The 23,294-nt window shown below is 44.8% G+C and overlaps 1 protein-coding gene across 1 annotated transcript in view; it reads left to right on the plus strand.

Annotated features, from left to right (window-relative positions):
* The first annotated feature begins 745 nt into the window (after window positions 1-745).
* Window positions 746-23,294, plus strand: part of HS6ST2 (heparan sulfate 6-O-sulfotransferase 2) — a 127,190-nt gene continuing 104,641 nt past the window's right edge. Inside the window, exon 1 of the mRNA XM_062503014.1 lies at window positions 746-1,257. Coding sequence (XP_062358998.1) covers window positions 746-1,257 — 512 coding nt within the window. The remainder of the gene's footprint in view (window positions 1,258-23,294) is intronic.

Below are 23,294 nucleotides of genomic sequence, written 5' to 3' on the forward strand. Positions count from 1 at the left end.
GTGGACAGAAAGCGGACAGCTCGGTGCCCAGCGACGGCGGTGTGCTGGTGTGATGGCCGGGCGGGACGGTGACTCCGCAGAGGCGCCACTGCCATTACCGGGGATGTTCCCGGTGGAACAGCATCCTGTGCCCTGCGGCGCTGCTGCCAGCGGGCACCGGGGCGGGCAGGATGGGCACGGGCACAGGGGCGCGGAGCATCCCGGGGCGCTCCGGGCCGGCCACGCTCAGAGCATACTCCGTGTGCCCGACGGTCCCGGTGCCGTGCCGGTCCCGGTCCATGCGTGGAGCGCGGTGCGGCATGGTCCCAGTCCCGGGGGCGCTGCCGGTGAAGTCTCAGTCCCAGTGCGGAGCGGAGAGGCCGCGCTAGGACGGTCCAGGCGAGGTGGGAGGGGGCGAAGCCGGTTCTGTTCCGGTGCTGTGCTGGTGCCGTCCCGGTGCCGGTGCTGTCCCGGTGTCGGTGCTGTCCCGGTGCTGTCCCGATGACGGTGCTGTCCCGATGACGGTGCTGTCCCGGTGCCGGTGCCGTCCCGCGCGGGGCGGTCCCGGGGGGCGGGGCCTGGAGGGGGCGGGGCCGCTGCGGGGCGGGCACAGGCGCGCGGCGGGGCCGGCGCGGGGGCTGCCGGGAAGGGCCGTGAGCAGCGGCGGGCGATGGCGGCGGCGCGGGTCCCCCCGCGGCGACGGCGGCGGCGGCTGCGGCGGCTCTGAGCGGGGCGGCGGCGGCGATGCGCGGCGCTCCCGGCGACGATGGAGGACCGGTCCCACAAGGTGCTGCTGGCGCTGGTGATGCTCTTCCTCTTCGCCGTGATCGTGCTGCAGTACGTCTGCCCGGGCACCGAGTGCCAGCTCCTGCGGCTCCGCGCCCTCAGCCCCGCCGCCGCCGCCGACCCGTACCGGGCGGAGGACGAGACGCCGGCGCGTTTCGTTCCCCGTTTCAATTTCTCCGCCGACGACTTGCTGCGGCGGGTGGACTTCAACATCAAGGGGGACGACCTGATCGTGTTCCTGCACATCCAGAAGACGGGCGGCACCACCTTCGGGCGGCACCTGGTCCGCAACATCCAGCTGGAGCAGCCCTGCGAGTGCCGCGCCGGGCAGAAGAAGTGCACCTGCCACCGGCCCGGCAAGCGGGAGACCTGGCTCTTCTCCCGCTTCTCCACCGGCTGGAGCTGCGGGCTGCACGCCGACTGGACCGAGCTCACCAACTGCGTGCCCTCCGTGGTGGACAGCAAGAAGGAGGTGCGGCTCCGTCCCTCCAGGTGAGGCCGTGCCCCCGGGGGGCTCCCCGCGGACCCCGGTCCCTCCCCGGTCTGCGGCGGCGGCGGGACGGGCGCTGGCCCGCGGGGCGCAGCCGTGCCGGGGATGCTGCGGCGGCGGGAGGAGGAGGAGGAGGGAGCGCGGTGTGACCCGAGCATCCCGGCACGGAGCGGGTGGCACCTCCGGCAGCCGCCCTGGCCCGGGGCTGCTGCGGTGGGTGCAGCGTGCCCGAGCTCTGCAGAGTGAGCGAAAGCTGCCCCGCTCCGCCGGCAGGGAGGCGATGGAAGTGATGTCCCGCCGGCTGTCGCGGGTGTGACCGCTGGTGGGTGATGAGCCGGGTGACACAGGAATAGCTTGGGGACCCCCGCAGCGGCTCTCGCAGGGGAGAGAGTGCTTCGGCTGCCTGGGAGATTCCTCCAGAGCTTCTCCTGTAGCTCCAGTGTACTCCAAGAATTCGTGTTGGTTTAGGGAGTGTCGCTGAGCTACTGTATCTTCTTGGTACCTGAAGTTTGGTTTAAGAATGGCGGCCTTGTAAAGTAAAGGTTACTGTTATAGCTCAGTTGCCTGCAAATATTTGCGTTGTTCTTCAGCCCTAACCTTGATTGTTTTGTGCTTGCATTTTGAATTTCAGTGCCACTGCTCTCTCTTTATCCCTGGGTCTTCCTTTGAAGTTGCTAACCTCCCCTGACCATAGCAATGGGGTTGCATAAAAGTTGTCCCTGACTTTCAGAAGCCCAGCTGCCCTTTCCCCCTGAGCAGTGAGGACCTGCTTCCTCCGCTCCCAGAGCTCTTTGATCAGAGCCCACCTTCGGTTTTAACAGACTCAGGAGCTTGTCTGTGGCTGTGCATGCAGCTGTACTGTGTAGCAGAACTCAGGGTTTCAGTGTCTTTTCTTTTGTAGGAAATTAGAAACTAAGTATCATTCCTATTGTGCTGTGAGAGTAATGGCAGATCCCTTTACAAAGAAGCTCCTGTTATATATAATGCTATCTGAAGTCAAGTCTAAGCACAGATTCGTTTGAAATACAAAGCAATTTATTTCTAGAATTCCTTTTATATAGTGTGACACTACACTGCCATCTAGTAGAAAAATGCTTAGCATCATTATGGTCCTGTACCCAAGGAGCAGCTCTTCATCAGACTTGGCTATTGTGATTCTTCCTCTTTTGTCTTCCCTACTGCTTTAAATTTTAATTGTCCAATTTTTGTGACATCCCATTTGCTAACATCAGGACGAGCTCCTTGCCCTCTGGGTCTGTTAGCTTCCTGGTTTCAGGCTGCTGAGCCTTGCAGCTATGTAGTTTATTTTACCTGTCCTATAAACGTGTTGTTTGTCAGCAGAAACATAAATCGCATAGCATGTGCTCTGTTTTGCTGTACCACTTCCAGTGTTATGTGTTTCTGTTTCCCTAGAGATGGGCCTGGCCTGCAGAGCTTTAGCTATGGGTCAGGGATTTCCTTCCTTTCCCAGAGACAGATCTGTCTGTGCTTGGCCTTAGCTGTGCTCTCCAGAAAAATGGGATGCTCCTTCTCCTGAACCCACCACCCCCAGAGGGGGAAGGGCACATCAGGCTCAGAGAGCCTGTCTACAGCTTCTGGCTTTGTATTTTTTTTCCTTTGTTGAATACCAGACATGCTTTCCTGAGTTGGAATGGAAGCGGTTCATGTACCTGCTCAGGAGTTCAGAACAATGGTTCCTCATCCTATAAACAATGTATGCTGTCACAGCTGACTTCTGAGAGATCGCTAGGACTTGGGACTGAAGCCAGGAGAGAGGGAGGAAAATGAAGCTGTGATGATTTTGTGTTAGGTAGAGGTCTACTCTCTCAAAGCCTTTGAAATTATATTATACTTTTAATAACCTAATTACACAGCTTGCTGAATAGCTAGTTATCCTAAAAAAATGTCTTGACAAACAATTATTTGGACTCCAATTTCTAAATGTATAAAAATACAGGAAGAGAAGTTCTTAAATGAACAATAGTTCTTTCAAGTCTTTCTGCCCATTTTAATACCTTGTCTTTAATTTTAGTTTGTGTTCTCAGTTTAGCAGCGGTTCAGCTGACAACTGGTTAACTAGCACCTCTACCTACTGCCAGTAACAGACAGAAAGTCTAAGCCTTTTCTGGGCAGATAAAAGCTGCTTTCAGAGCAGCAGTAGATGTGGGATGAGGGTGTCTAAGATGGGAAGCCGTGCTGGCTCCAAGTGGGGTCAGCCTGGCTATTCCTGAACTGAGGCTTTTAGGGGGAGGCCTGACCATTCTGGGTCATGTGTGCTGGTGGGAAGGGAAAGGAAGTCACAGCCCTGCTGTGCAAATCTTGAGAGAAGGGGAAGCAACTTGGAGGAGTGCAAGGCCCATTCAGGGAGCATTGTGAGGGCAGGGAGAAGGATTCAATCAGGAGCAGAGAAGAATTTTCTCAAGCGAACCTTGGCTTGACAAGGGTGGAAATTCCTGCATTTATAGTTGAGATGATTGAAAAGTTAGACCTGTTGTGAGAGTGAGTTGAACTCCTTGGCAGCTGCATCAAGCAGTCTGTAGTTACTGTCTTGGGGCTGTGTAGCCTTGTCTGGAAATACCCAAATGTTCCATCAAACCTTTTGGCTAGCACCTATGTGTGGTTACTTTGCAGAGATGTTTGTCTTTTCAGGTGTGGTTAGTTTGCTTGTCAGATTGCTTGTTACCTGGTCTGGTCTCTAGGGGCCTTTTATTTTGTTTAAAAGTTGAGTCTTTGTTAGTCTAGAGGGAACTCTGTCCTGGACCATGCAGTGCTCAGCACTGGGTACAGAGCATCGCTGTGGTAGGATGTGATGGGATCAGCCTGGAGGGTGTACACCTGAAGAACCTTGCTGCCTTCAGCAGTCATCCTGCAGTATCTACTTTGAATTCTGTTGGTAGTCTAGCTCTGTTTTCTCTGGGATTTGCAGGTTTGGCATGCAGATTCCTTCACTGGAGCAGTGAAAATACTCAGGATGTGCTTTAACACAATCCTGAGGTGGGTTTAGCACCATGGTGCTTTCCTGTCTGTGAGCATATAGGTTCTCAAAACTTCCTTTCCTTTGCAATGGTGGCTTGATAAATAGCAAGCAGGTAAATAAATCTTCTCCTTTGGTTCTTTCTTCCTCTGAGGGAACATGGTTCTCTGGGTGTGAGGTGAGGGATTTCTGAGTTTCTCTCCTTAGATCCCATTGGAGTGCATGTTCTGTGTGCTTCTGTTCCTGTTTGTCTCCTGTTCCATCAGCCCTGCTCACCACTGCAGCAACCAAAAATCATATAAGAGTGAAGGGGGAAGGTACAGGCAAAGTTGATGCTTTCAGTCCTTTGGATCTGCCACTTGGGAGGTGGGTGGAATGGGCTGATGGTGGTGGCAGAAAGGAGAGGATTGTCTCAGTTTCTTGGCACCAGTGGTGAGAAAGGAGAAATGTGCTTTTTCCTAGTCATGAGTGACTGACTTGGGTCACTTGATTGATTGTGGAAGCCTCAAAGCTTTTGGCACACTGAACGGAGGCAGCATCCAAAGTAACTGTGCATCACAGAACAGAGATTTCTCTCAGCTCTGGCTAATTATTATGGGACGTGTCTACTGAAGTTGTCTATAGCAGTAAATCTAGTGGCACCATTGCAAGAAACAAAAGACCTTGAGGTTAGACAGGAAACTGTAATGAGACATAGGAGCAAGTACAGGTACCAACATTCTTAAGTGGTGTCATGGCTTTGTCCCCTGGTTGGGTGAGAGATATGGTTGTGGTTGAAGGTCAGGCTGTATTTGATGTTCCTCCTGGGTAGCATTAAAGGAAGGAGATGTTCACTGTTGAAAGGAGAATGAGCTTGTAGAACTGCCTCTGGAGCCAGAAAGTCTGAGATTGGAAGAAATTTTGTGCTGCTGGTACAAGTCTGTTGGACCAGGTTGGTGCCTGCTGGCTTTTGGGAGGCCTGATGTTGGCACCAGGTTGTGATGTGGGGCAGAATCTGCTGGCAGTGTGGGTGTTCTTATCTTGTCTCTGCGTGTTACTGAAACCCTTCCAAATTGAGTTTTACAAAAATTGGAAAAAAAAAAAGTTGAAACACTTCCTAGCAAACTGGAAACACAGTGTGTGTCTCTGTTGGCTGAACAGATTAATCCAGATGCTCTTGAAAATGTGGAGTCATCTACTTTGAGGTCTGCAGTACTGGGTCTGAGGTAGGGTTAGTTTAGTTTTTAGTTTTCCCCAAGGTGAGTTTTTGTCATGGTGCTGTGTGTACACAGCTACAAAGGTATTGGTAACAGTTTCCCAGTAAACTGCTTTGCTGTGGAGGGGGAAAACCATCATGTAGCACTGCCAGGGGGAGAAAAGCCACTTGTAGGGTTTAGTTCTTAGCAGCTGTTGAGTGTGCCTCTCCCTACTGCAGAGGTGTTGTATAGCTGTGCGAGTGGATGAACTCAGTGTTTCACCTGCAGTGGGGGAGCTGGGGAATAGTTAAGGCCCATAAATCAGCACTAAACCCTCTGTAGGCTGAAGAGATGCTTTAGGGTCCTGTGGCACCCCAAGACTTTGAGTGGATAATGCAGGCTATGGCAGGTGGTGAACAATTTAAAACCTCTGGAGCTGGTGGATCAGATACCATTTCCAAGGACAGAGTCCCCCAGTGCTGCTGCTTTTGGGGTGAAGTCTGGGGTGCTGCTTGGGGTGAGAGGGGACCAGCACAGCTGAGCTGGAGGCTGTGAGCAAGCAGATGGGGTTACCTGCTCTAACCTGGGCTCTGGCCAGAGCACCAAGATGGTGCCTGCGTGCCCTTGAAATACACATCACTGAAACTCCCTGGGAAAAACTGGGCAACAATTATAATCAGAAAAAAGAAAACAAACAAACAAAACAAAAAAAAAAAGACCAAACAACAAACCACCAAAAATACCAAAAAAACAAAACCAACAAAAAAACAAACAAATCAGAGCTTTTGCAGAGATGCTGCCAGGCCTGAGTGACTCTGAGCTGCTTCATTGTTCAGCAAGATTTCCTAATGACCCTGCTTGCTTCAGCCTGGTGCTTGCAGGGTGGGATTTGCAGTGAATACTATCTTGCCACCCACAAATGTGCACCTCCAGCAGCTGAATTTTCCTGCATGGTACCTATTGGGACCAAAGCAGTAGGAGCAGTGGACCAGCCTACAGCGTGTAAAAGGGGTTTTGAGGGGAAGGGCAAGGGATTATTTTCATAAGTACAAGTGTTTCCTTCACCTAATCCCATTATAAGGCCTGATCTTGAAAGGCTTGGTTATAAACTTAAGTTCATGGGTTTTTTAGGTTTGGGCTATAAGGACTTGTAAAGCTCTCTAAATTGGTATTGCTGGTTTTGCAGATAAAGTGTTGGACTTCTTAAAGGGATTAAAAAATAATTTTTCATATTAGGTCTCTTCAGTTCTCCTCTAATGAAGTGCAAATTGACTTTTAGTTATTTGAAAGTATATGTTTCCTACTGCCTTTAAGTTTGGAGAATTTCTTGTAAGTAGAGAGAAGGCATTAATTGTTGCAGAAATAAACCCTGGTGATTGCAGTAGAGCAAGATATGAGGCACAGGTGTTACACCTTGAATTGTTTATTCCATATGTTATCTGAGTTGGTCCTCCCTAAAGAATAGAGTGGGAATTTGAACACTGTGGCATGGAGCTGCTATACTAAGATATGATTACTTTTTATTAAAAGGGTGCCTTTCTGCTAATTTTTTTTTGGAATTTATAATATTCAAATTAAACTATAAATAAATGCTTTGACTGTATTAAAATAGACACAGATTGTGCCTTGTGATCCCTCTTGATAACTTTATAACCTTTAATAAAGGTTATCAAAGGCGCTTGGAAGTCAGGCATTACCAATAAGTTATTTTTATTAAAAGACAGATTTTTAAGTTTAACCAGTTGAGCATTTGTTCTGAGACATATTAACTGAGATTAATTTGTGCTTCATTTATTTAATCTGAATTGTCAGAAATCATGTTCTCTACCGATGTAAATGTCGGCAAAAAGGACTTATTAGTAGATTTGATTGCTTTTTAAATTTAACTAGCAGAGATGCACTGGCATGCCTAAGAGAATTGGTCTGTTTCTGTGAACAGTTCAGTGCCTAATGAATCACTTCAATGTACTTTTCTGAAGGAAAGCAGAGCAATTTAAATGTGCAATGCATTGATTTACCTCAAATGGATTAGGCCTCTGTGTGCAATCCTTTGCATTAATTTACTTTCTCCACAACCGTAATAATAAAGGCAGCATTTCTGTATGGCATTGGCCCAAATTAGCTCATGTAACTTGCTAGAAAGCAAAAATAATTAATATGTGGCTGGAAATGGAATGTTGGAATGGGTCTTTCTGAGAAGACACAGGCTTTGGGAAGTGCAGTAGGGTCCAGGATGCCTCTGTCATACCAAGGGCATGACAGCTGGGCTGGATGGACCCCATGTCAAATGAACCTTGTATCAAAGGTTTTCTTGACATTTTTATGGGAAAAAAAAATATATATGCATTTGTGATTTGTGATTTGGTGCAACTCTAAGAGATTTTGGTGATGTAGACAGGTTTATCTTTAAATTACTGAAGAGATAATACAAAAACTTGCAACTCCAGCATATTCATCTTATTTTATTCCTGCAGTAACTTTTCAGTCATCTCTTCCCCTCCTACAAGCTCAACCTGTGGAGCAGCCAAGGTGTAAAACTCTGGCTAATTCCTTATTTAACCACTTTGCTGCAGCAATGGTGCCTGGGTTTTGTTTCACTCTGCAGGGATTACTGTGGGCGAGCAGCCCTCAGGCATTTCTGGAATTATCCTTGTAGGCTCCTTACATACTTGTGAGGATTAATCTCCCCTTCTCGATCAGTTAATTCCCATTGCAGGGGAGCATCCCCAGCTGCTGCCTTTGTTCCTCGGGAGTCTGGGTCCTTGTTCCCTGTTTGGGGATGGAATTCTTGCCCAAGCAGTTCCTGAGTCTGCCACATCCTGGATGGAAGCAAAGCCAACCACGACATCTCCATGACAGGAGATGTGGGACTCTCCTTTTCTATGGGATGATGGAGGCAGCATGGTGATTGGGATGGGGGGAAAATGCCATTCCTACCTTCCTCTTCCTCCTCCTCCTCCTCTTCTTGCTTGGCAGCTGGCAAGCGTGGATTATTGTTTGTGATTGACTTGCTGTTGCTGGCAATTGTACATTGTGTTCTGGGACTAATAGGGTAGCACCAAATTATTCAGGCGTTATTGAAACGAATGACATTTGTGATGAGTAATAAGTAGGAGACTTTGGTATTTATGAATAATTAACATGGTAAAGTTTTTCTTAGACATGAAGAAATTATTTAATTTCTACTGTGAACACTCTGTAAAATTAATGAAAGATAATTGCATTTGCTAATGTGAGACTAAGAAGCCAAAGTAATCTATTATTTTGCATTTAAGTTCATATCACTGATGTAAACAGCCAGTGTAGAACTCGCTTAATACATTTTCATAGGGTGGGACCTGTGTTTATCATCAAGTGGGGTGGCTTTTGTGGAAATAGAAAGTCTAAACACTTCATTTGCTGTTGCCTTTCCAATCCATTCCCATATCTCTGGGTGGATAGTGAATATATGCATATAACAAGATAATGTTTGTGAATAAGTGGCATTTAGGACCAGCTTTTTTCCTTTTTCCCTGACTTTAGCCTTCTTTCTCAGCTGTTCATGCTTTTAAAGACAGAACCCCTTTAAGCTATTATATACAGCTTTGAGTGAAATCTCCTCATTTTTGATCTTGGAAAAAATCATTAGTCTTTAGAGACCTATAAATCATAAGATCCATTAGGGGTGAGGCTCACATCATGTTACTTCTTGCTTCTCAGCTGCTTATCCAACTCTGAAGGAGCCAAACTTTTGATGTAATATAACTAAATATATGCAGCTCCGAGGGAGATAATCTTGCAGCATAAATGATTTTGCACATCTCCATAAAGGCATGAAGAAGAGTCTGCCTTTCATGGGATCCTTGTAGCAAATGCTCCTAATTTGCCGTCATCAAAAGGATTGTGCAGTTTTGATGCTCCTAGAGGTCCAAGTAGCTGGAAGATCAATTCTACCATAGCTCCTTTTTTTTTTTTTTTTTGGCCAAGTTCAAACATTGCAAGGCTCCCAGCAATGGCAATCAGCTCATTCAGTGAGCTGCTTGGACTGTAAGATCCTTCGGCAGACGCCCAAATCGAGTGACTAAAACACTCTCTGCCACTGATTATTTTCTCCGGCCTTTCTTGGGTTCAGAGAAAAGCAGCTATTTTAACCCCCCTGTTAAGCAAAACAATGTTTCCTTGGTCAGAGCCAAAGAAGCTGCTTTTGAGAGTTTCTCTTTCAGGGTAACTGAGGGGAGAGCATTTCCTTTTGCTTGTGGGAAAGTTAGTCCCTGGAGCAATCCCAAGGTATTCTGAGGTTGCAAGGGGTTTTTTTTGTTGTGGGTTCAGAGAAAGTTATTTGGAATAAGCTTGTGTCCTGCTTAAGCAAAACCTCCCAGGTATTAACTTTATCATATTTTTTGCCAGCAGTTAACTCATCTTGATAATGAAAGTGCTGTGGGGGTTCTCATCCCCATGGAGGACTTAAGTGGGGCTGGAGGTGGGAGTAGGCATCTGTCCCTGCAACATTTCCAGAAGAGCAGCAGTTTTTGTTCCTCCTGGAGCTAATTCCACCAACTGTAGAAGGGAAGGAAGATGCCTGTGTGGCTTCTGCCTTTCACAGAGCTGTTTCTTTTTCTGTGGGGGTGTTTGTTCTAATCAGAACAGTGGTAGCACAGAGAAGGGAGAAGACAAAAGCACTCAAGGAAATGTCAGACACAACAGGATGTGCCTGCTGGATGGTAGCTGAGTGATTTGCAAAAACGTAAATGGCATAAATTAGTCTTCAACTCCTTTAATTCTTGTGTGCTGCGAATCAGTCTCTGGTAAGAGAGGAAGTTTCTTGTTGGCATGGTCACTCCATTTTCTCTTTTCCTAAGTGCACATCTTTAGCCAAAACTTCAGTAGGTTTGGGTTTTTATACTTCAGTGATTTCCAGTAACTTTAGTCGTTAGGTCAATAAAATGTGGGGTAGAATTTTTGCCTTCAAATGCAGCTGACTATAAAGCTCAGTTGTTTGGCTTTCAGGTGATGTGTTGCTGCTGGGGTCTGTGTGCTGGTTCTGGTCATGAAAGAAAAGTGGTACATAAACATGAGAGTGGGATTTGAGAAGCCAGAACATTACGCCTGGGATGAGTCTTGTCTTCATCACCAAGTCTGTCATCTCTCAGCCACTGCCTTATCTGTGTAATTCAGCTCTTTTCATGAGGATATCTTTCCATCTGTACATAGCATAAAAGATGTTGAATTTCCTACCCTGACTGCATGTAGTAGCTTTGCTGCCTATATGTGACTAGTCCTAGGTAGAGACACTGGAAATATTTGTGTTCAGTTTGAATTTAGGGAAGCTGTAGTGTTGAGATATAAAACCAATGTGCTGTAGTGAGAGGTGAGAGGCACCATGTATGTATTGAGGTCCTGGGAGGGTTCTGGTGTTCCTTCCTTTCCCAGAAAGGTAAGAGGGAAGTTCCCTGTCCACATGGCTGCTGGTGTGGGGTCACACCACTCAGTGCTTCTAGGCCAGACCTCTTGTATGATTTTGTTTTTACCCTTTTTCATGGATGAATCAGTGTACAACTTTGCTTTTTAAAAGGAGCAACTCAAGAAGATCCTAAGCCTGGTACAGGTGTCCTGAAGTAAGATCTAATCATGCTCTAAAGGTATGTTTGTGAACATGGTGCTCTGACTGGAGGATGTAGTGAAAAAAGCCAGGACTTGCCCTCTGAGCAGGAGACTTTGGGTATCTGACACCAGATGTCCTGACCAAAGTCAGTAGGAGTGAAACTGCTGTACTTTAAGCTGTTGCTTTGTCTGGTGGCTCTCAAGGCTGCTGCTGCTCAGAGTGGAGAGGACAACACCATCAGAAGGCACAATGGTTGCAGAGACCTAGGAGAAACTTCAGTTCGTCAGTTCCTTGTATCTCTTAAACTCTCTTAATTTGAAAAACTATCCTGTATTGCCATTTGAGTCAGTCCTGCTTCAGATAGCTAGACCCCAGGTGAGCCCATAAACATAACTAATGGATTTTGCGAAGTAGAGTTATGAAAGCCTTTTTTCATCCCATTTCCAGAGAAGAGGCAGAAGACAAGTGAAAAGAGTAGTTGCACCTGCAGCTGCTTTTCCTGAGATGAGCCAGCCTTCTACTGGCTCACTTTCCATGCTGATAGTTTTGCTGATGCATTTTGGATGTCAGCAGTGTTCTGGATTGGAATACGAGCACTCTCAGAATTTTATGTCTAGAGACAACTTCCTTACTCAGTTAGATTTATAGGGTAGTACTGATAATACCTGCTGGAGATTGGAGCTAGCAAAGGTACAGAAGAGCTGAACAAGAGGGCAGTGGCTAGGGATGAGTTGTGACTGGGAAACTGTTCTGCAAGCTGCTTTATCACCCAGAGTTTTGTGACATAGTTAACATGCTACCATGTGCAAGAAGAAATTCCAGTTTTGCTAGAAATACAGTCAGGAGAAAATACTGCGCAGGAAATGTGTTAGCACTGCCTTGTGTTTTGAGTTACTGAGCTGTTTTGTTGCTTGCAAGGATGAAAGTTATGTAAACTATCCTTGTCTGTGAGCATGGCTAATTGCATTTGGCCAGAGTTTTGGTACAATACAGCTTTTGGGAAAATCTACCATAAATATTTTAAAATTTATTTATTGGGACATTTAAGTGAAGATATCTAGTGGTGCTGGTATTTCTGGATATGGGATCAGAAGGAGGTTGTCCATCACTAGGTTTAAGAGGCACACAAACTATGTCTTGTCACCTAAACTCTGTTGTGTTAACAAAAGTACTTAAATATATTGCTTAAGCATAGACTCAAAGTGTTTAAATTTATTGCTCAGAGCTTTGCAGGATAGGGATCAGTAATGGTGTCAGTATGTTTTGTTGCCCTGGAGTGGCAAAGTTTTGTGCTCTGCAGACTTGGGGTTCCACGGGTGTTTGCTCTTGTTTGGGATGCCAGTAATTCTGTAATTCTTGCTGTCTTATACCTTGGGGCTGGTCGGTGCTGCAGCTGTGTGTGCACCAAGATGAGCAGAGGGTGCAGGGTCTAGAGACTTGCTTAGACAAGTGAAAGTTGAGATTTCCTGTTATACAGGACCCAGAGACCTGGGGAGCAGCTTGGGTAAGTTGATGCATCCATGTGATGTTGTCCATCCTGGCTGGTATATCAGCCTTGGGTTGGGGACCTGGACAACCAGAAGCAGCAGCTGTTTCAGACTGTGTAACAGCCAGGCCTTTGCAGGAGAAGGCTATGGGAAGAGATAGCTTTCCTAGGCAGGTTTGTTTGAGGGTATAGGTGAAAATGGGAGTTTTAGATCTCTTTTCCATCAGCATCTGAAAGAATACAGTAAAATGGCCAACTCTGTTTGACCTGAATCCAGACCTCCCGTCAGCCAATCCTTTTTATAAAATTGGTCAGTGTATCAGTCAGCCTAGAGAAAAAAACACAGAAAGGACTTAAGAATAACTGAGCTCATGGTGAGATAAAAATTTCTCAGAGCCTGGATTATGGAAGGATCCAGTTATTTGTAAAATATATAAGCAGATTCTCTGGCTTGGCTGCGGAGGCTCAGCAGTTGTGCTAGAGGATTTGATTGTATGCTCAGCCCATCCTGCTGCTCTCCCAGGTACAGCTGAGTCTGGAAATTGAGGTTTAAGGCTGATGACAGCTTGTGTATTAAATGTTACAAATTAACTGTACTTGGGAAATTGCAATTAAAGGCTTTTTTAAAGGAATCTAAGGCTCTCTTGTTTCTTCTCTGAAAGGTTGATTTTGCTTTTCCCATCATGTTACGTTATTTTTCTGGAATTAGCAGAACATTTTTGCTTCTGCTTTTCCTCATGTATCATCTGATGTCAGGAAGGTGAATTGCTTCCTGCTATAAACCTCTGTAATCATAGAAGAGTTATGAGTATAAAGTGCAGTATCATACTTTATTTTTTCCCTTACAGTAAAAATATTTAATGTCTTATAAAATGGTCCATCAAGGTAAGTGATATTCTGGTCTCTTTACTCTTGTGATTAAAACTCTTTTAAAGGATATTTGTATGTCTCAGTACATGTAGGAGTCCCAGTACTTTTAGTTGCTTATAATGGGGGTTAGGTTGGTTAAACTTGAGGTCTGTCTTCTCATGACAGTGGGCGCTCAAGCTGAAATCTGATCATCAAGGGAAGGTACTACAGTCTATGAAGTGAGTTGCTCTTTTTTGGCAGCAGGTGCTACCAAGATGCTTTCCTGTGACTTTCATACATTTCAACGTTTTTGGGGTGGGAACCTCATGTCCTCCCACCAAACTCTTGGCAGACAGAAGTCAACTGGACACATGAGCAGTTACAACTGGCTTGCCTGTCTAGGACTATGTCTTTTAAGGCATGGCTAATAGTTTGGTTAAAACAGAGGACTGACTTAATTTCCTATAGAAAGGGGAAGCACACATATGGGACGCAATATAAAGGTAGGAATTGCAGTTCTGGGCTGCTGGAAGTCATTCCCTTTTTGTATTTGTGGAAGTTTGTGTTGGGCTCTGTTACAGGACTTGGAGATGTGCTTTCTTTTGGATTTAGGTTACTGTGGGATTTACAGAAGCTGAAGAGTACACTGTGTCCCCAAGGTGTGACCTGTGCTAGAGTAACTGATCCTAAAATCTGCAGTGTGATACCTGCTGGGAGCCAATTTTGGATATTTGGAGAAGTGAGGAGCAGAAGACAGACGTTTTAGTTCATGTGAACAACATCCTTTTCTTTTGCAAGTGGTTTTTCATCTTTGCTTGAGCAGCTGGGATGAAACATTCCTTTCTGCTAAGGACAAAAGCAAAACCCTTCACTTTAATGCTGGTAGCAGGGCTGGGATGTGCTGCAATCACTTGGCTTTGATCCTTGGTTGTGGGGTAGGAATGCACAGTACAGATCAGGAAAGTGTAGTGGTGAAGTGTTTTTAAGCCCCTGGTTTAGACTGACGTCTGTGTTGCTGGCCCAGAGTAAGATGAGATCACTCCAGGCTGCAAGTGCTGCTCTTTGGGGTCACCTGCAGCAGTCGCATCCCAGCCACCTCTTCCTCACCCCCATTCCCAGGTGCCCCCTAGGCAGGGAGACTGGAGCAAATTTTCTGGGAGGACTGTCAAAAAGTTGTCTGTTCCCTCCCTCCTTGAAGGTTGGGATTCTCTTCCTGCTTTTTATTTTCTGCACAGTTTTTACGTTGAATGAGCATCTTTTTGGCAAGCTCCACCGCTCCTTCGGCTGGGAGCAGGGTTTCTGCCTAGCAGAGACTTTGTGGCAAAATTTATTGTGCTTGAGCACTAACCTGAGTGGGTTTTCCCCTTTCTTTCTTTAAACAAGTTTTTTTCTTCTTTTTTTTTTCCTTTTTTTTCCCTTTTTTTTTTCTTTTTTTTTTCTTTTTTTTTCTTCACTAATGGAAAATTTCAACTTGTCCTCTGCTTTAAACACAGTTCAAGCTTTTCCAGGAAAATGGAATGAATCAGTATCCCTCTTTTGCTTCTTGTAATAATAATAATAATAATAATAATTGTATTATTTTTATTGTGGTTTTGATTGCATAAAGGCCTTTTTCTGGCAACATTTTCTATGTAAGAGAGGGCAGACAAGATCTCTAAGGTGGTGCCTCTCCCTCAGGAGCTGTGTAATCCCTAGACTTTGAGAGTTTGGAAATCACAGCTTTAGGAGGAGGCTGAGTCTGAACAAGGACAGACAATTCTTAGTGTGTTGTTCTCCTGTGGACTGAGGGGTTTTCATTCAAATGATGTGTAGGGATGAGCATTAAGGATGACTCTGACATTATCCTTTGGCAGCAGGGAGAGGCAGCCTCTTGGTGCTCCTCATTTCCTTTGCTGCCACTCGCTCTTCTTGGAGATCCCAGCACTGTCCTAGAGGTTTGTTCTTAATTGTTTTACCTTTCACATAGACTCAATGCTCTCTAGATTGATGTCTTGAAGCATGGGTTTAAAAATGAAATAACAAATGACTGCACTCCAGTGGATGTTATTGCACTAGACATTATGTTTTAGAAGTCACTGTGGTTAAGTGGGGTATCTCTGGAATCTTGTTTTTATCAAGACATTTATGTTCTCATCTAATTTTTGTGGAGAGTCGTTTAGACGTTTTCCAGATTAGAGCATAATGGAGCTGCTAGCTATAAATGTTCAGAGGAATCCATTACACATGCTGATTTAGTGGTTAGTCACAATTACTTTGGAGCTACAGTGTCAAATTTAACACCAACCTTCAAAACTACATATTGTGAAATCTGGTCATCATTCCTATGAGATGCTCCACCCTCTCTGAGAAGAAAAAGACATTTTGTACAGCAAGATATAAAAGCAATTTGGAGGGGACAGGCTGATGCTGGAGGAGCAACTCAGTGTAAGAAGCAAACCAGCAGGCAGCTTTTCCCTGTAGAGTTTTACCCTTTTTCTGTCTGCTTCATGGAAGTTCAGAAGGTTGGTGGTGGCAGTGTGTTGGTGAGCTTATTTCCATGTGCTGGAGGTGCAGATGGAGGCAGTGACCAATGGAGCTGGAGTGGGACAGTCCCATGTGCTGCAAACCTCTGTCTCCTTCCTGCAGCATTGCAGGGTGCAGGATTCTGGCTGCTCCCAGATGGCAAAGGGCTGGTCTCCTTGAGGTCAGAACTGGTATTTCTGTTCATGGTAGTGGAGATGTTCCTGCAGGTTCTTTGGAGAAGGCACCATAGGCCACAGAGCTGTAGTTAATAATTAGAGTGACTCTTGCTAACACGAGTATCAACAGACATTTTCACTTACTGTGACTATAAATAGGTGTGGGTTTAAAAATCAAATAGCCTCTGCTTTAAGCAAAGTTAAAGCTCTGCTTTAACTGGAAGCTGTTGCCTGTTTTGCTTTTGTAACACCACCTTTTCCCTGAGGTAACTCCCTGCTTGTTGCAGTTGGCTGTATGTTCCTGCATCCCACAGATGGGAGGTGTGTGCAGTGACTTGAGAAGCACCTTCTCTGGCTTCCTGGGGTGGGAACTATTGCTCTGAATTGAATGACCTGCATCTTGCTGAGTGCTGTCTGCTGAGGGGAGGCTTATGACCTGCAGTGTTTCCTTGCTCTTGGCTTGTGAATTTGTCTGAAAGTTGTTGTAACGCTCTGTCTTGGGTTTTAAGCCAAGGGTGGACATGATCAAAAGGAAATTAACCTGAGCTTTAGAGGATGAGTAAGTAAATGCCATTGAATTTGTGCATGTTAGCGTCTCAGAACAATATTTGTGTTAAGGGATGAGCTTGTGCAGTTTGGCATCCTGAAGCTCTTCGGCTGCTTTGTTGTCCAAGAATATTTGTTTCCACAGTGGCAAATGCTAGAGATGGTCACAGGATACCTGAAAATGCTGCACTGTCAGTTGTTTAATAGCAATGATATAATACACATTTTAGAAGAACGTTATTTGGTTTTGTTAAGACATGACCTTAGTTTGGAGTTTCTTCTTGATACGTGGAGGAGATATTAAAATTCTAGGTTTGTGCAAGCTGAAAGGGTCAGTACTGTGATCAATAGCTGAGTTTATTTGTAAAGCTTCCTAAACACACAGGAATTTTTAGATATTTCAGCTCAGATCCCTCTTCTTACCAGTTGCCCAGACATCAGAACACTTTAAGACCTGTCTAACACACACATAGTGTAACCCTTACATTCCCTTGGGTTTAGAATGTTACTTTTGTTCTTGAGCACAAGGTAAGCTTTTAGAAGAGGTAACACTAGAGGATTTCAGTTCTGCATTGAAATTAAGTTTTCTGGGAGTTAACAGCGAGTCTGCAGTGAGTTTGAACTACCTGGGGAAGGAGTTTGTACTGGCTGTTATGCTTCTGGCAGCTCATCCTCAGCTTGCTCCTGGAGGCATCCACAGGGCATTGAAAATGTCAAAGCAGACGCTGTGCCCTGGGGTGCTGCCAGGTCTGATCTTGATTTGATCTCCAGGGCTGCCTGGTCTGGCTGCTGTGGAGCTGAAATCTGCAGACTCCCCATGGTGTGTGCCCTGGACTTGGCAGGGGTGGTGCTTTCATGGCCCAACTCAGTCCTGTTAAAGACAATGGTGCTCATCCCGTTCATTGCATGAAGAGCCCCCTTCCCTGGAGAGGCTGCCTGCCAGGAAAAGAGATAATTCATGCCCTACATCAGCTCTGTCTTAAATTGGTTGAGGAACAGGATCCGGTTAGCTTTAATGATAAGAGCTGGGATTTTGCAGTGTCAGCTCTTTTCCACAGGGTTTATGCTGGGATCACAAAACTCATAGGAGTTGTATGATGGGATGGGAGGTTAAAAGCCAGTGTAATAGCCACAAAATGCTCCAGCCTTACAAAGAAATGTCACTGCATCCTCCTTGGATACTCATAATTAGTAATTCCAGATTTGCCCTGGCTCTTCAGAGGAGTTTGCTGGGAGGATGCGTCTGTGAGCTGCACTTGGCTGCCTGCTTAGGGTATTAAACCAGAGTGCTGTTTCTGACATTGTTCATTTTTACAACTGGGTTTCCATGTCTTGCTTTAGCTGTTATCATTAGCAATTTGCTGGGCTTCATTTTGGGGATGAGAGAGCTCTTTGTGATCTCTGAAGCATTTGGAAGTGCAACAGTGTATGGCAGCAACAGTACATAAACCTGAACAATAGTATTCCTTTCTAAGTGTATTTTTTAAACTCTGTTTTCTCTTTAAAACTAATTCTTCTGGGCAACTGAGCATATGTATTATTGCTAATATTTTCTTAAAATCAAATCCAGTACATACAGGTTTTTTACTGTTGCTTTTAGAGGACTAATTTCTTTTTTTCTTCCCCAGTAGACTGCATTCATTCTTCTCTCGTGACTTTTTTCCTATTTAATTGCTTTAGTGTTGCATTGAGTTCTGTTTTCACTTCTTAATTGGCAATTGTTTCGTGTCCGTGGTGAAAGAGAGGGAATTTCACTGCGGAATTGAAGGCAGAGATTTGGACCACTGTGTTTTCATTTAATGAGGAAGGTACTTAGTACTTCTCTTCAAACTGTACCTGTTACACCAACAAGTGGTGTCTGCTTAAGTGAAGCCTGTCAGATATATAATACACACTTAACACTATGTAAAGAATGATAAATTAGGGCACTGATAGCAACTAACCAAGACTTTGTGCCCTGGCACAGCCAAGGGGCAGCCAGTGGTGCCAGTGGCATGGAAGGTATGGGCTGACATGCGTGGTGGGGATGTGGCCAGGTGGCTCTGGCTCTCAGGTGGGTGAGTGAGAAGGGTGAGTCCAAGGTGAGTCCACCTTGACTGATGGACAACTCTGTGCCCTCTTCTGTGCTTGTGATCTTTGCATGGCAAGCTGGGCAGCCTTGCCTTAGCACTGCAGTCAAATGGTATCATTGAGATGACTTCAGGGTTAGAAATTTCTCCTTCCCAGTGGGTTGCGATACCCCTGATGCCCTTATATTCCTCATGCATGAATGCTTAGTTGCAGCTTTAATGCATTTTCTTTCTACTGGTTGCTCTGGGAGCTGGCTCATTGTAGAGCTACACCTGATACAGGGGAACAGAGCTGCTCAGACTTCTGGCCCTGGGTCCTGTTTAATCCACCCAAGCCAATTTTGTTAGCAGATGAACATTTCAGCTCTGCTGAGTTAGTATATAAATAGCTTTTGTTACAGCAGTGCAGCCTCTATAAATGCCATAATGTCTTGTCTGTGAGGGTTCCTGCACTTAACATTTTAGGGTTCTTAGGGTATGGCACAGACTATTATTGATCACTTCTTATAGGTGCCTGTAGTTAGCATAAAACAGGAAAGTACCACTAAGTTGTGGGCACTTATTTATAAATATCTTAGAGCAGCTGGCAAGCCTTGGAAGGTGCAGTTTGTGTCCCTTGGTGTGAGACTGAACTCGGGTGATCCTAGCTCCTGTACCAGGGGGCTCAGAGCCAAACCCTCCAGCCCTGCCACCAGCAAGCACTGTGCACCTGGAGCTCACTGCCTGGCTAAGGAGGCGTGAAGGAACAGCAAAGCAAGTTGTACTTCTGCATAATAACTAGAGTCTCATCCTGCCACCTGCCCAGGCATTGTGGCTTTGAGGTCATATTGATGCAAATACACTGTGTTGAGTGCATCTCTGCTGCTTCTTCACCCTTTTGAAATGCATGCCACATGGTCCTGGAATTCATCTTAATCAGAGGCAGGAATGTTTGTACCAAGATTGGCTGATGTATTTATTTTACCCAGGATTAATTTATAAACTCTATCTCTACCTGGAGAAGTTTGATTAGCATTATAAATCTAACGTGCAGTGGATATTGAAAGAACTTGAGCTTTAAAAAAAAAAGGAGATGGGAAATTAGAGGGAGAAATTTGGTTTAAATTGCAAGGCTGCCTGTGGTCCTGGAGGAACTGGATAATGTCATGTCCCCTGAAAAAATACAGCCTTTATGGAATCTACTTGTTTTATTTATTACAGGTATTCAAAACATGTTTAACCCAGAGCTGGAAGTGCCTTAATGATTTAGAGGTGGTAACAATAATTTAACTTTGTTTTTAGTTGCAAAACTACATAATATTTAATCCCTAATGTAACTCATGTAAATAAATTTGTAATTCCCAACAGGCAGCTGTGATTGTGGTTTTCATTTTTGTGATGCACAAGATTTTGAACCAGCACTAGAACCAGACTAGTGAAACCATGCCTATGTGAACACACATCTCTCCTGCATAGCCAGATGTCTTTCAAATCCTTGGTCAAGTTTCTTATGGCCGTTCTGTGAACATTAGTACAGCTGCTGCTTGTAGAATTTATTTCTAGGAAGTCCATAACACTGGGATTTTCCTCCAAGGGCAGACAAATGGCTTAGGGGAAAAAAGATTTTTTTCCTGAAGAGTGGTTACCAGTATTGATAGTTTATTATTGAAATGGTTTTTAACTGCAGACCTGTTTGAGGGCAGGGGATATTTCTATAGAGTAAGAATTTTTTTGGTGTTATTCCCAGAGTGTTGCTTCTTGCAGTTGCCTGTAGGATTTGGGAGTCACCTAAGGAGGTCGTGGTCTGTTGTTTTTTTTGTTGTTGTTGTTTTTTTTGTTTTGTTTTGTTTTGTTTTTTTTTGTTTTGGTTTTTTTGTTTTTGTTTTTGTTTTTGTTTTGTTGTGGACACAGTTGCCTGGATGAAAGAAGACAGCTAGAGAGAGAGAGGAAGAAGTGAGGAAATATTTCATGAGGCAGTTGAAGTGAATGATTCTGCTGATTGGTGAGGTGGCAGACGACCATCTGCTCAGCTCTGCATCCCTTGCAGCTGACCTTAGCTTTGTTCTTGGGGAGTTTCTCCTAGGGCCTGTCACTATGGAGAGGAAGACGTTCACCACAAACAGATTCACAGGAGGTCACTCCTTTGTCTCAGCCCTTCTCTCTCTCTACCAGCTTGCTAAAGCCACCCTCGCATCATCTGTCCTTATCCTGGAGCAAACATTAATGGTCCCAGTGTCTCTGTGCTGCTGATGCAGGCAGAGGGTCCTTGAAAGCAAGGCAGTGACAGTGCGGAGCTGGCATTTTCCACCAGGTCTGCTAATTAATTAAGGTCATATGTCCCAGCTATTAGTTTGGCCACTGTTTTTCTCCATTAAGCAGACAGTGAAATGCCAGGGAAAGGGAGAACAGTTCTCCCTTCCACAAAGCACCACCACGACTCTGCAGTGATGGTCACAGGGTGCTGTTGAGCCATGGGTACATCAGCCTATCCATGAGGCAGTATTTGCTGCTTCAAATAGGAAAATTTGGGTTATGTGGTAAGGAATGCTGCATGCCGGAGTGTTTTCCTGATTTTTCTAAGGGTCTGCTTCAGTGAAGGCTTGCTAAAGAGTGAGGTGTTACTAGCTAAGCTTGCCGAGTGCATGCTGGTAGAGCTGAGAAGCATGCTTTAGTATTTTTAAATAAGCAATCATTGCCTCACTTAAAAAAAAAAAAAAAGGTAATTCTTTTAATCAAGACTTATTGTTAATGTGGAGAACATTCCAGTGCAGAGTACGTCACTGCTGCAATTGTCTAGACAGGTTACCAGTGTCCCTGTTAAGCAACCTCATTATTTATTTATAGTTATTTATTATAATAAATGTGATTGCCTGCAGTAAGACGCAAATTCCACCGAGTCATATTTCAGATCTCACAGCTGTGTTGGTTGAATTTTCAGAATAACTAAAATGTTTGCAGCTGCAAATAGAGCAGCCTCTTACACTCTCGGGTGTCTCCAGTTGGTGCTGTTCCTGGTAAAGGTACAAGGGGAGGAGATGCTCAGTTTTTGGGAGGAGGAGGCAGCATCCTTCAAGTCCCTGCACACTGCCTGACCTTGGATGATGTCCTTGTGGGGTTTAGGAGCTGGTGGAAGTTGCTGTCATTGCTGACTTCAGCAAGGCTAGGATAGTACCTCAGGTGCTGCATTTAAAACGCTTTAAATGGAAAACATCCAGTCTGTACTAGAAAATGGAGACTTTATGGATTTGGTTTGTTATCACAGGGATCATGTTCTCTGTTGCAGACCCATTTACTTTGGTAGAGTTACTTAAGATTTGCCTCTCTCTGTGTCTATGATAAAAATTTGCTGTGTGTTTTTCCCTGGAATTTTGTTGTATGGCAGGAGCTTCCCAGGATCCCAACAGCTCCAGTTTTCTGGGAGAAGCAAGAAGCTTGCAGAACCTGACTTCTGTCTAAAGGGAATGACTTCCTTTTTGACCATTTACCCAAAATCTGGAGTTCTCTGAGCTATCTGGCCAAGGAGGAGAGGTAGTTAGTGACATCTACTCAGGAGAGAGCTGAGCAGAGGGAGCAGTTTCCTTGCACATCCTTTCTGATTGGTGTTCAGCCTATAAATGGTTCTTGCTCTTTCTCCCCTTGGAGTCTCAGGTCTACATCCTTCTGGGAGTGCTCTGGCTGCTGTTCTGGTTGTTAAGCATCTTCCATAAGCTTTCCAAAGCTCCTGTGTATGAATTCTGCTAAGTTTTGGGCATGTGCTACATGTACCTGTCCTCTTGGGTGTATTGTAATTACTTCAGCTCCTTGACTCTAGGGACAAATATTTATCCTAAAAGGTTTATCTATAACACCCATTTGTTTGGTGTGGTGGGGCACGAGCCATATGCAGAAGATAACCTTGTATGGTGCCCAAGAAGGGTGGAAATCTTATCCAATGGTGTATTATATGTGTGTGTATATATATAGAGTGGCAGGGTTATGTGTAGTTGATCTCTGTTGGTAAGGTTAGTCTGATGGCAGCATCTGGTCAAAATGGTTGAGCTTGGCTAGATGTATGTTTTCTTTCCTATGGAACTTAATTTTATCAAAGTATGAAAGAACATTTTGTTTGGCATTTTATGAAATGATTTGAGGGAATTGAAGTTAGTTGTTCCCTGTAGCATTTGATAAAATACACAAAGGCCAGAAGGAATGAATGATTCACGTCTCGACTGTCAGCTGTGGTGGAAAAATGAGGTGAAGCTGAATTCGTGATATAAAAATCTGTTCATCAGCACTGGAACTTGTCAAAACATAATTTCATCTTGTTAATTTTAGTGAATTATTGACTCAAAAGTAAATCATAAAGATTTGTAGAAGCAGAGCAAAACGGTGTTTTAGAGTGAGTGCTTATTTTTAGCTTGATTTTTTTTTAAGGAAGATTTCGTAAAACTTCTCACTGTTATAAAGTTAACATGTTCTTGCTCCAGTAGCACCTGCCTGATTGTAGAATTTTAAGTTTAATCATGCACCATCAAATTCTATTTTCAAATTTAGAATTAAAACAGTCTTTCAGGCTTAAGTTAACGTGCTCACTTTCATTTCAGTGCACGTAGTGGCAGATAATTATTGTGCATGCTGTATTTCTCTCATTAGTAGGTTAGTATTACAGCTTCTGCCAGACCACAAATAATTAAGGGCTACTTCAAGTATGACTTTAAAAAGA

Source organism: Cinclus cinclus, chromosome 15, assembly GCF_963662255.1.
Source record: "Cinclus cinclus chromosome 15, bCinCin1.1, whole genome shotgun sequence".
Lineage (NCBI taxonomy): Eukaryota > Metazoa > Chordata > Aves > Passeriformes > Cinclidae > Cinclus > Cinclus cinclus.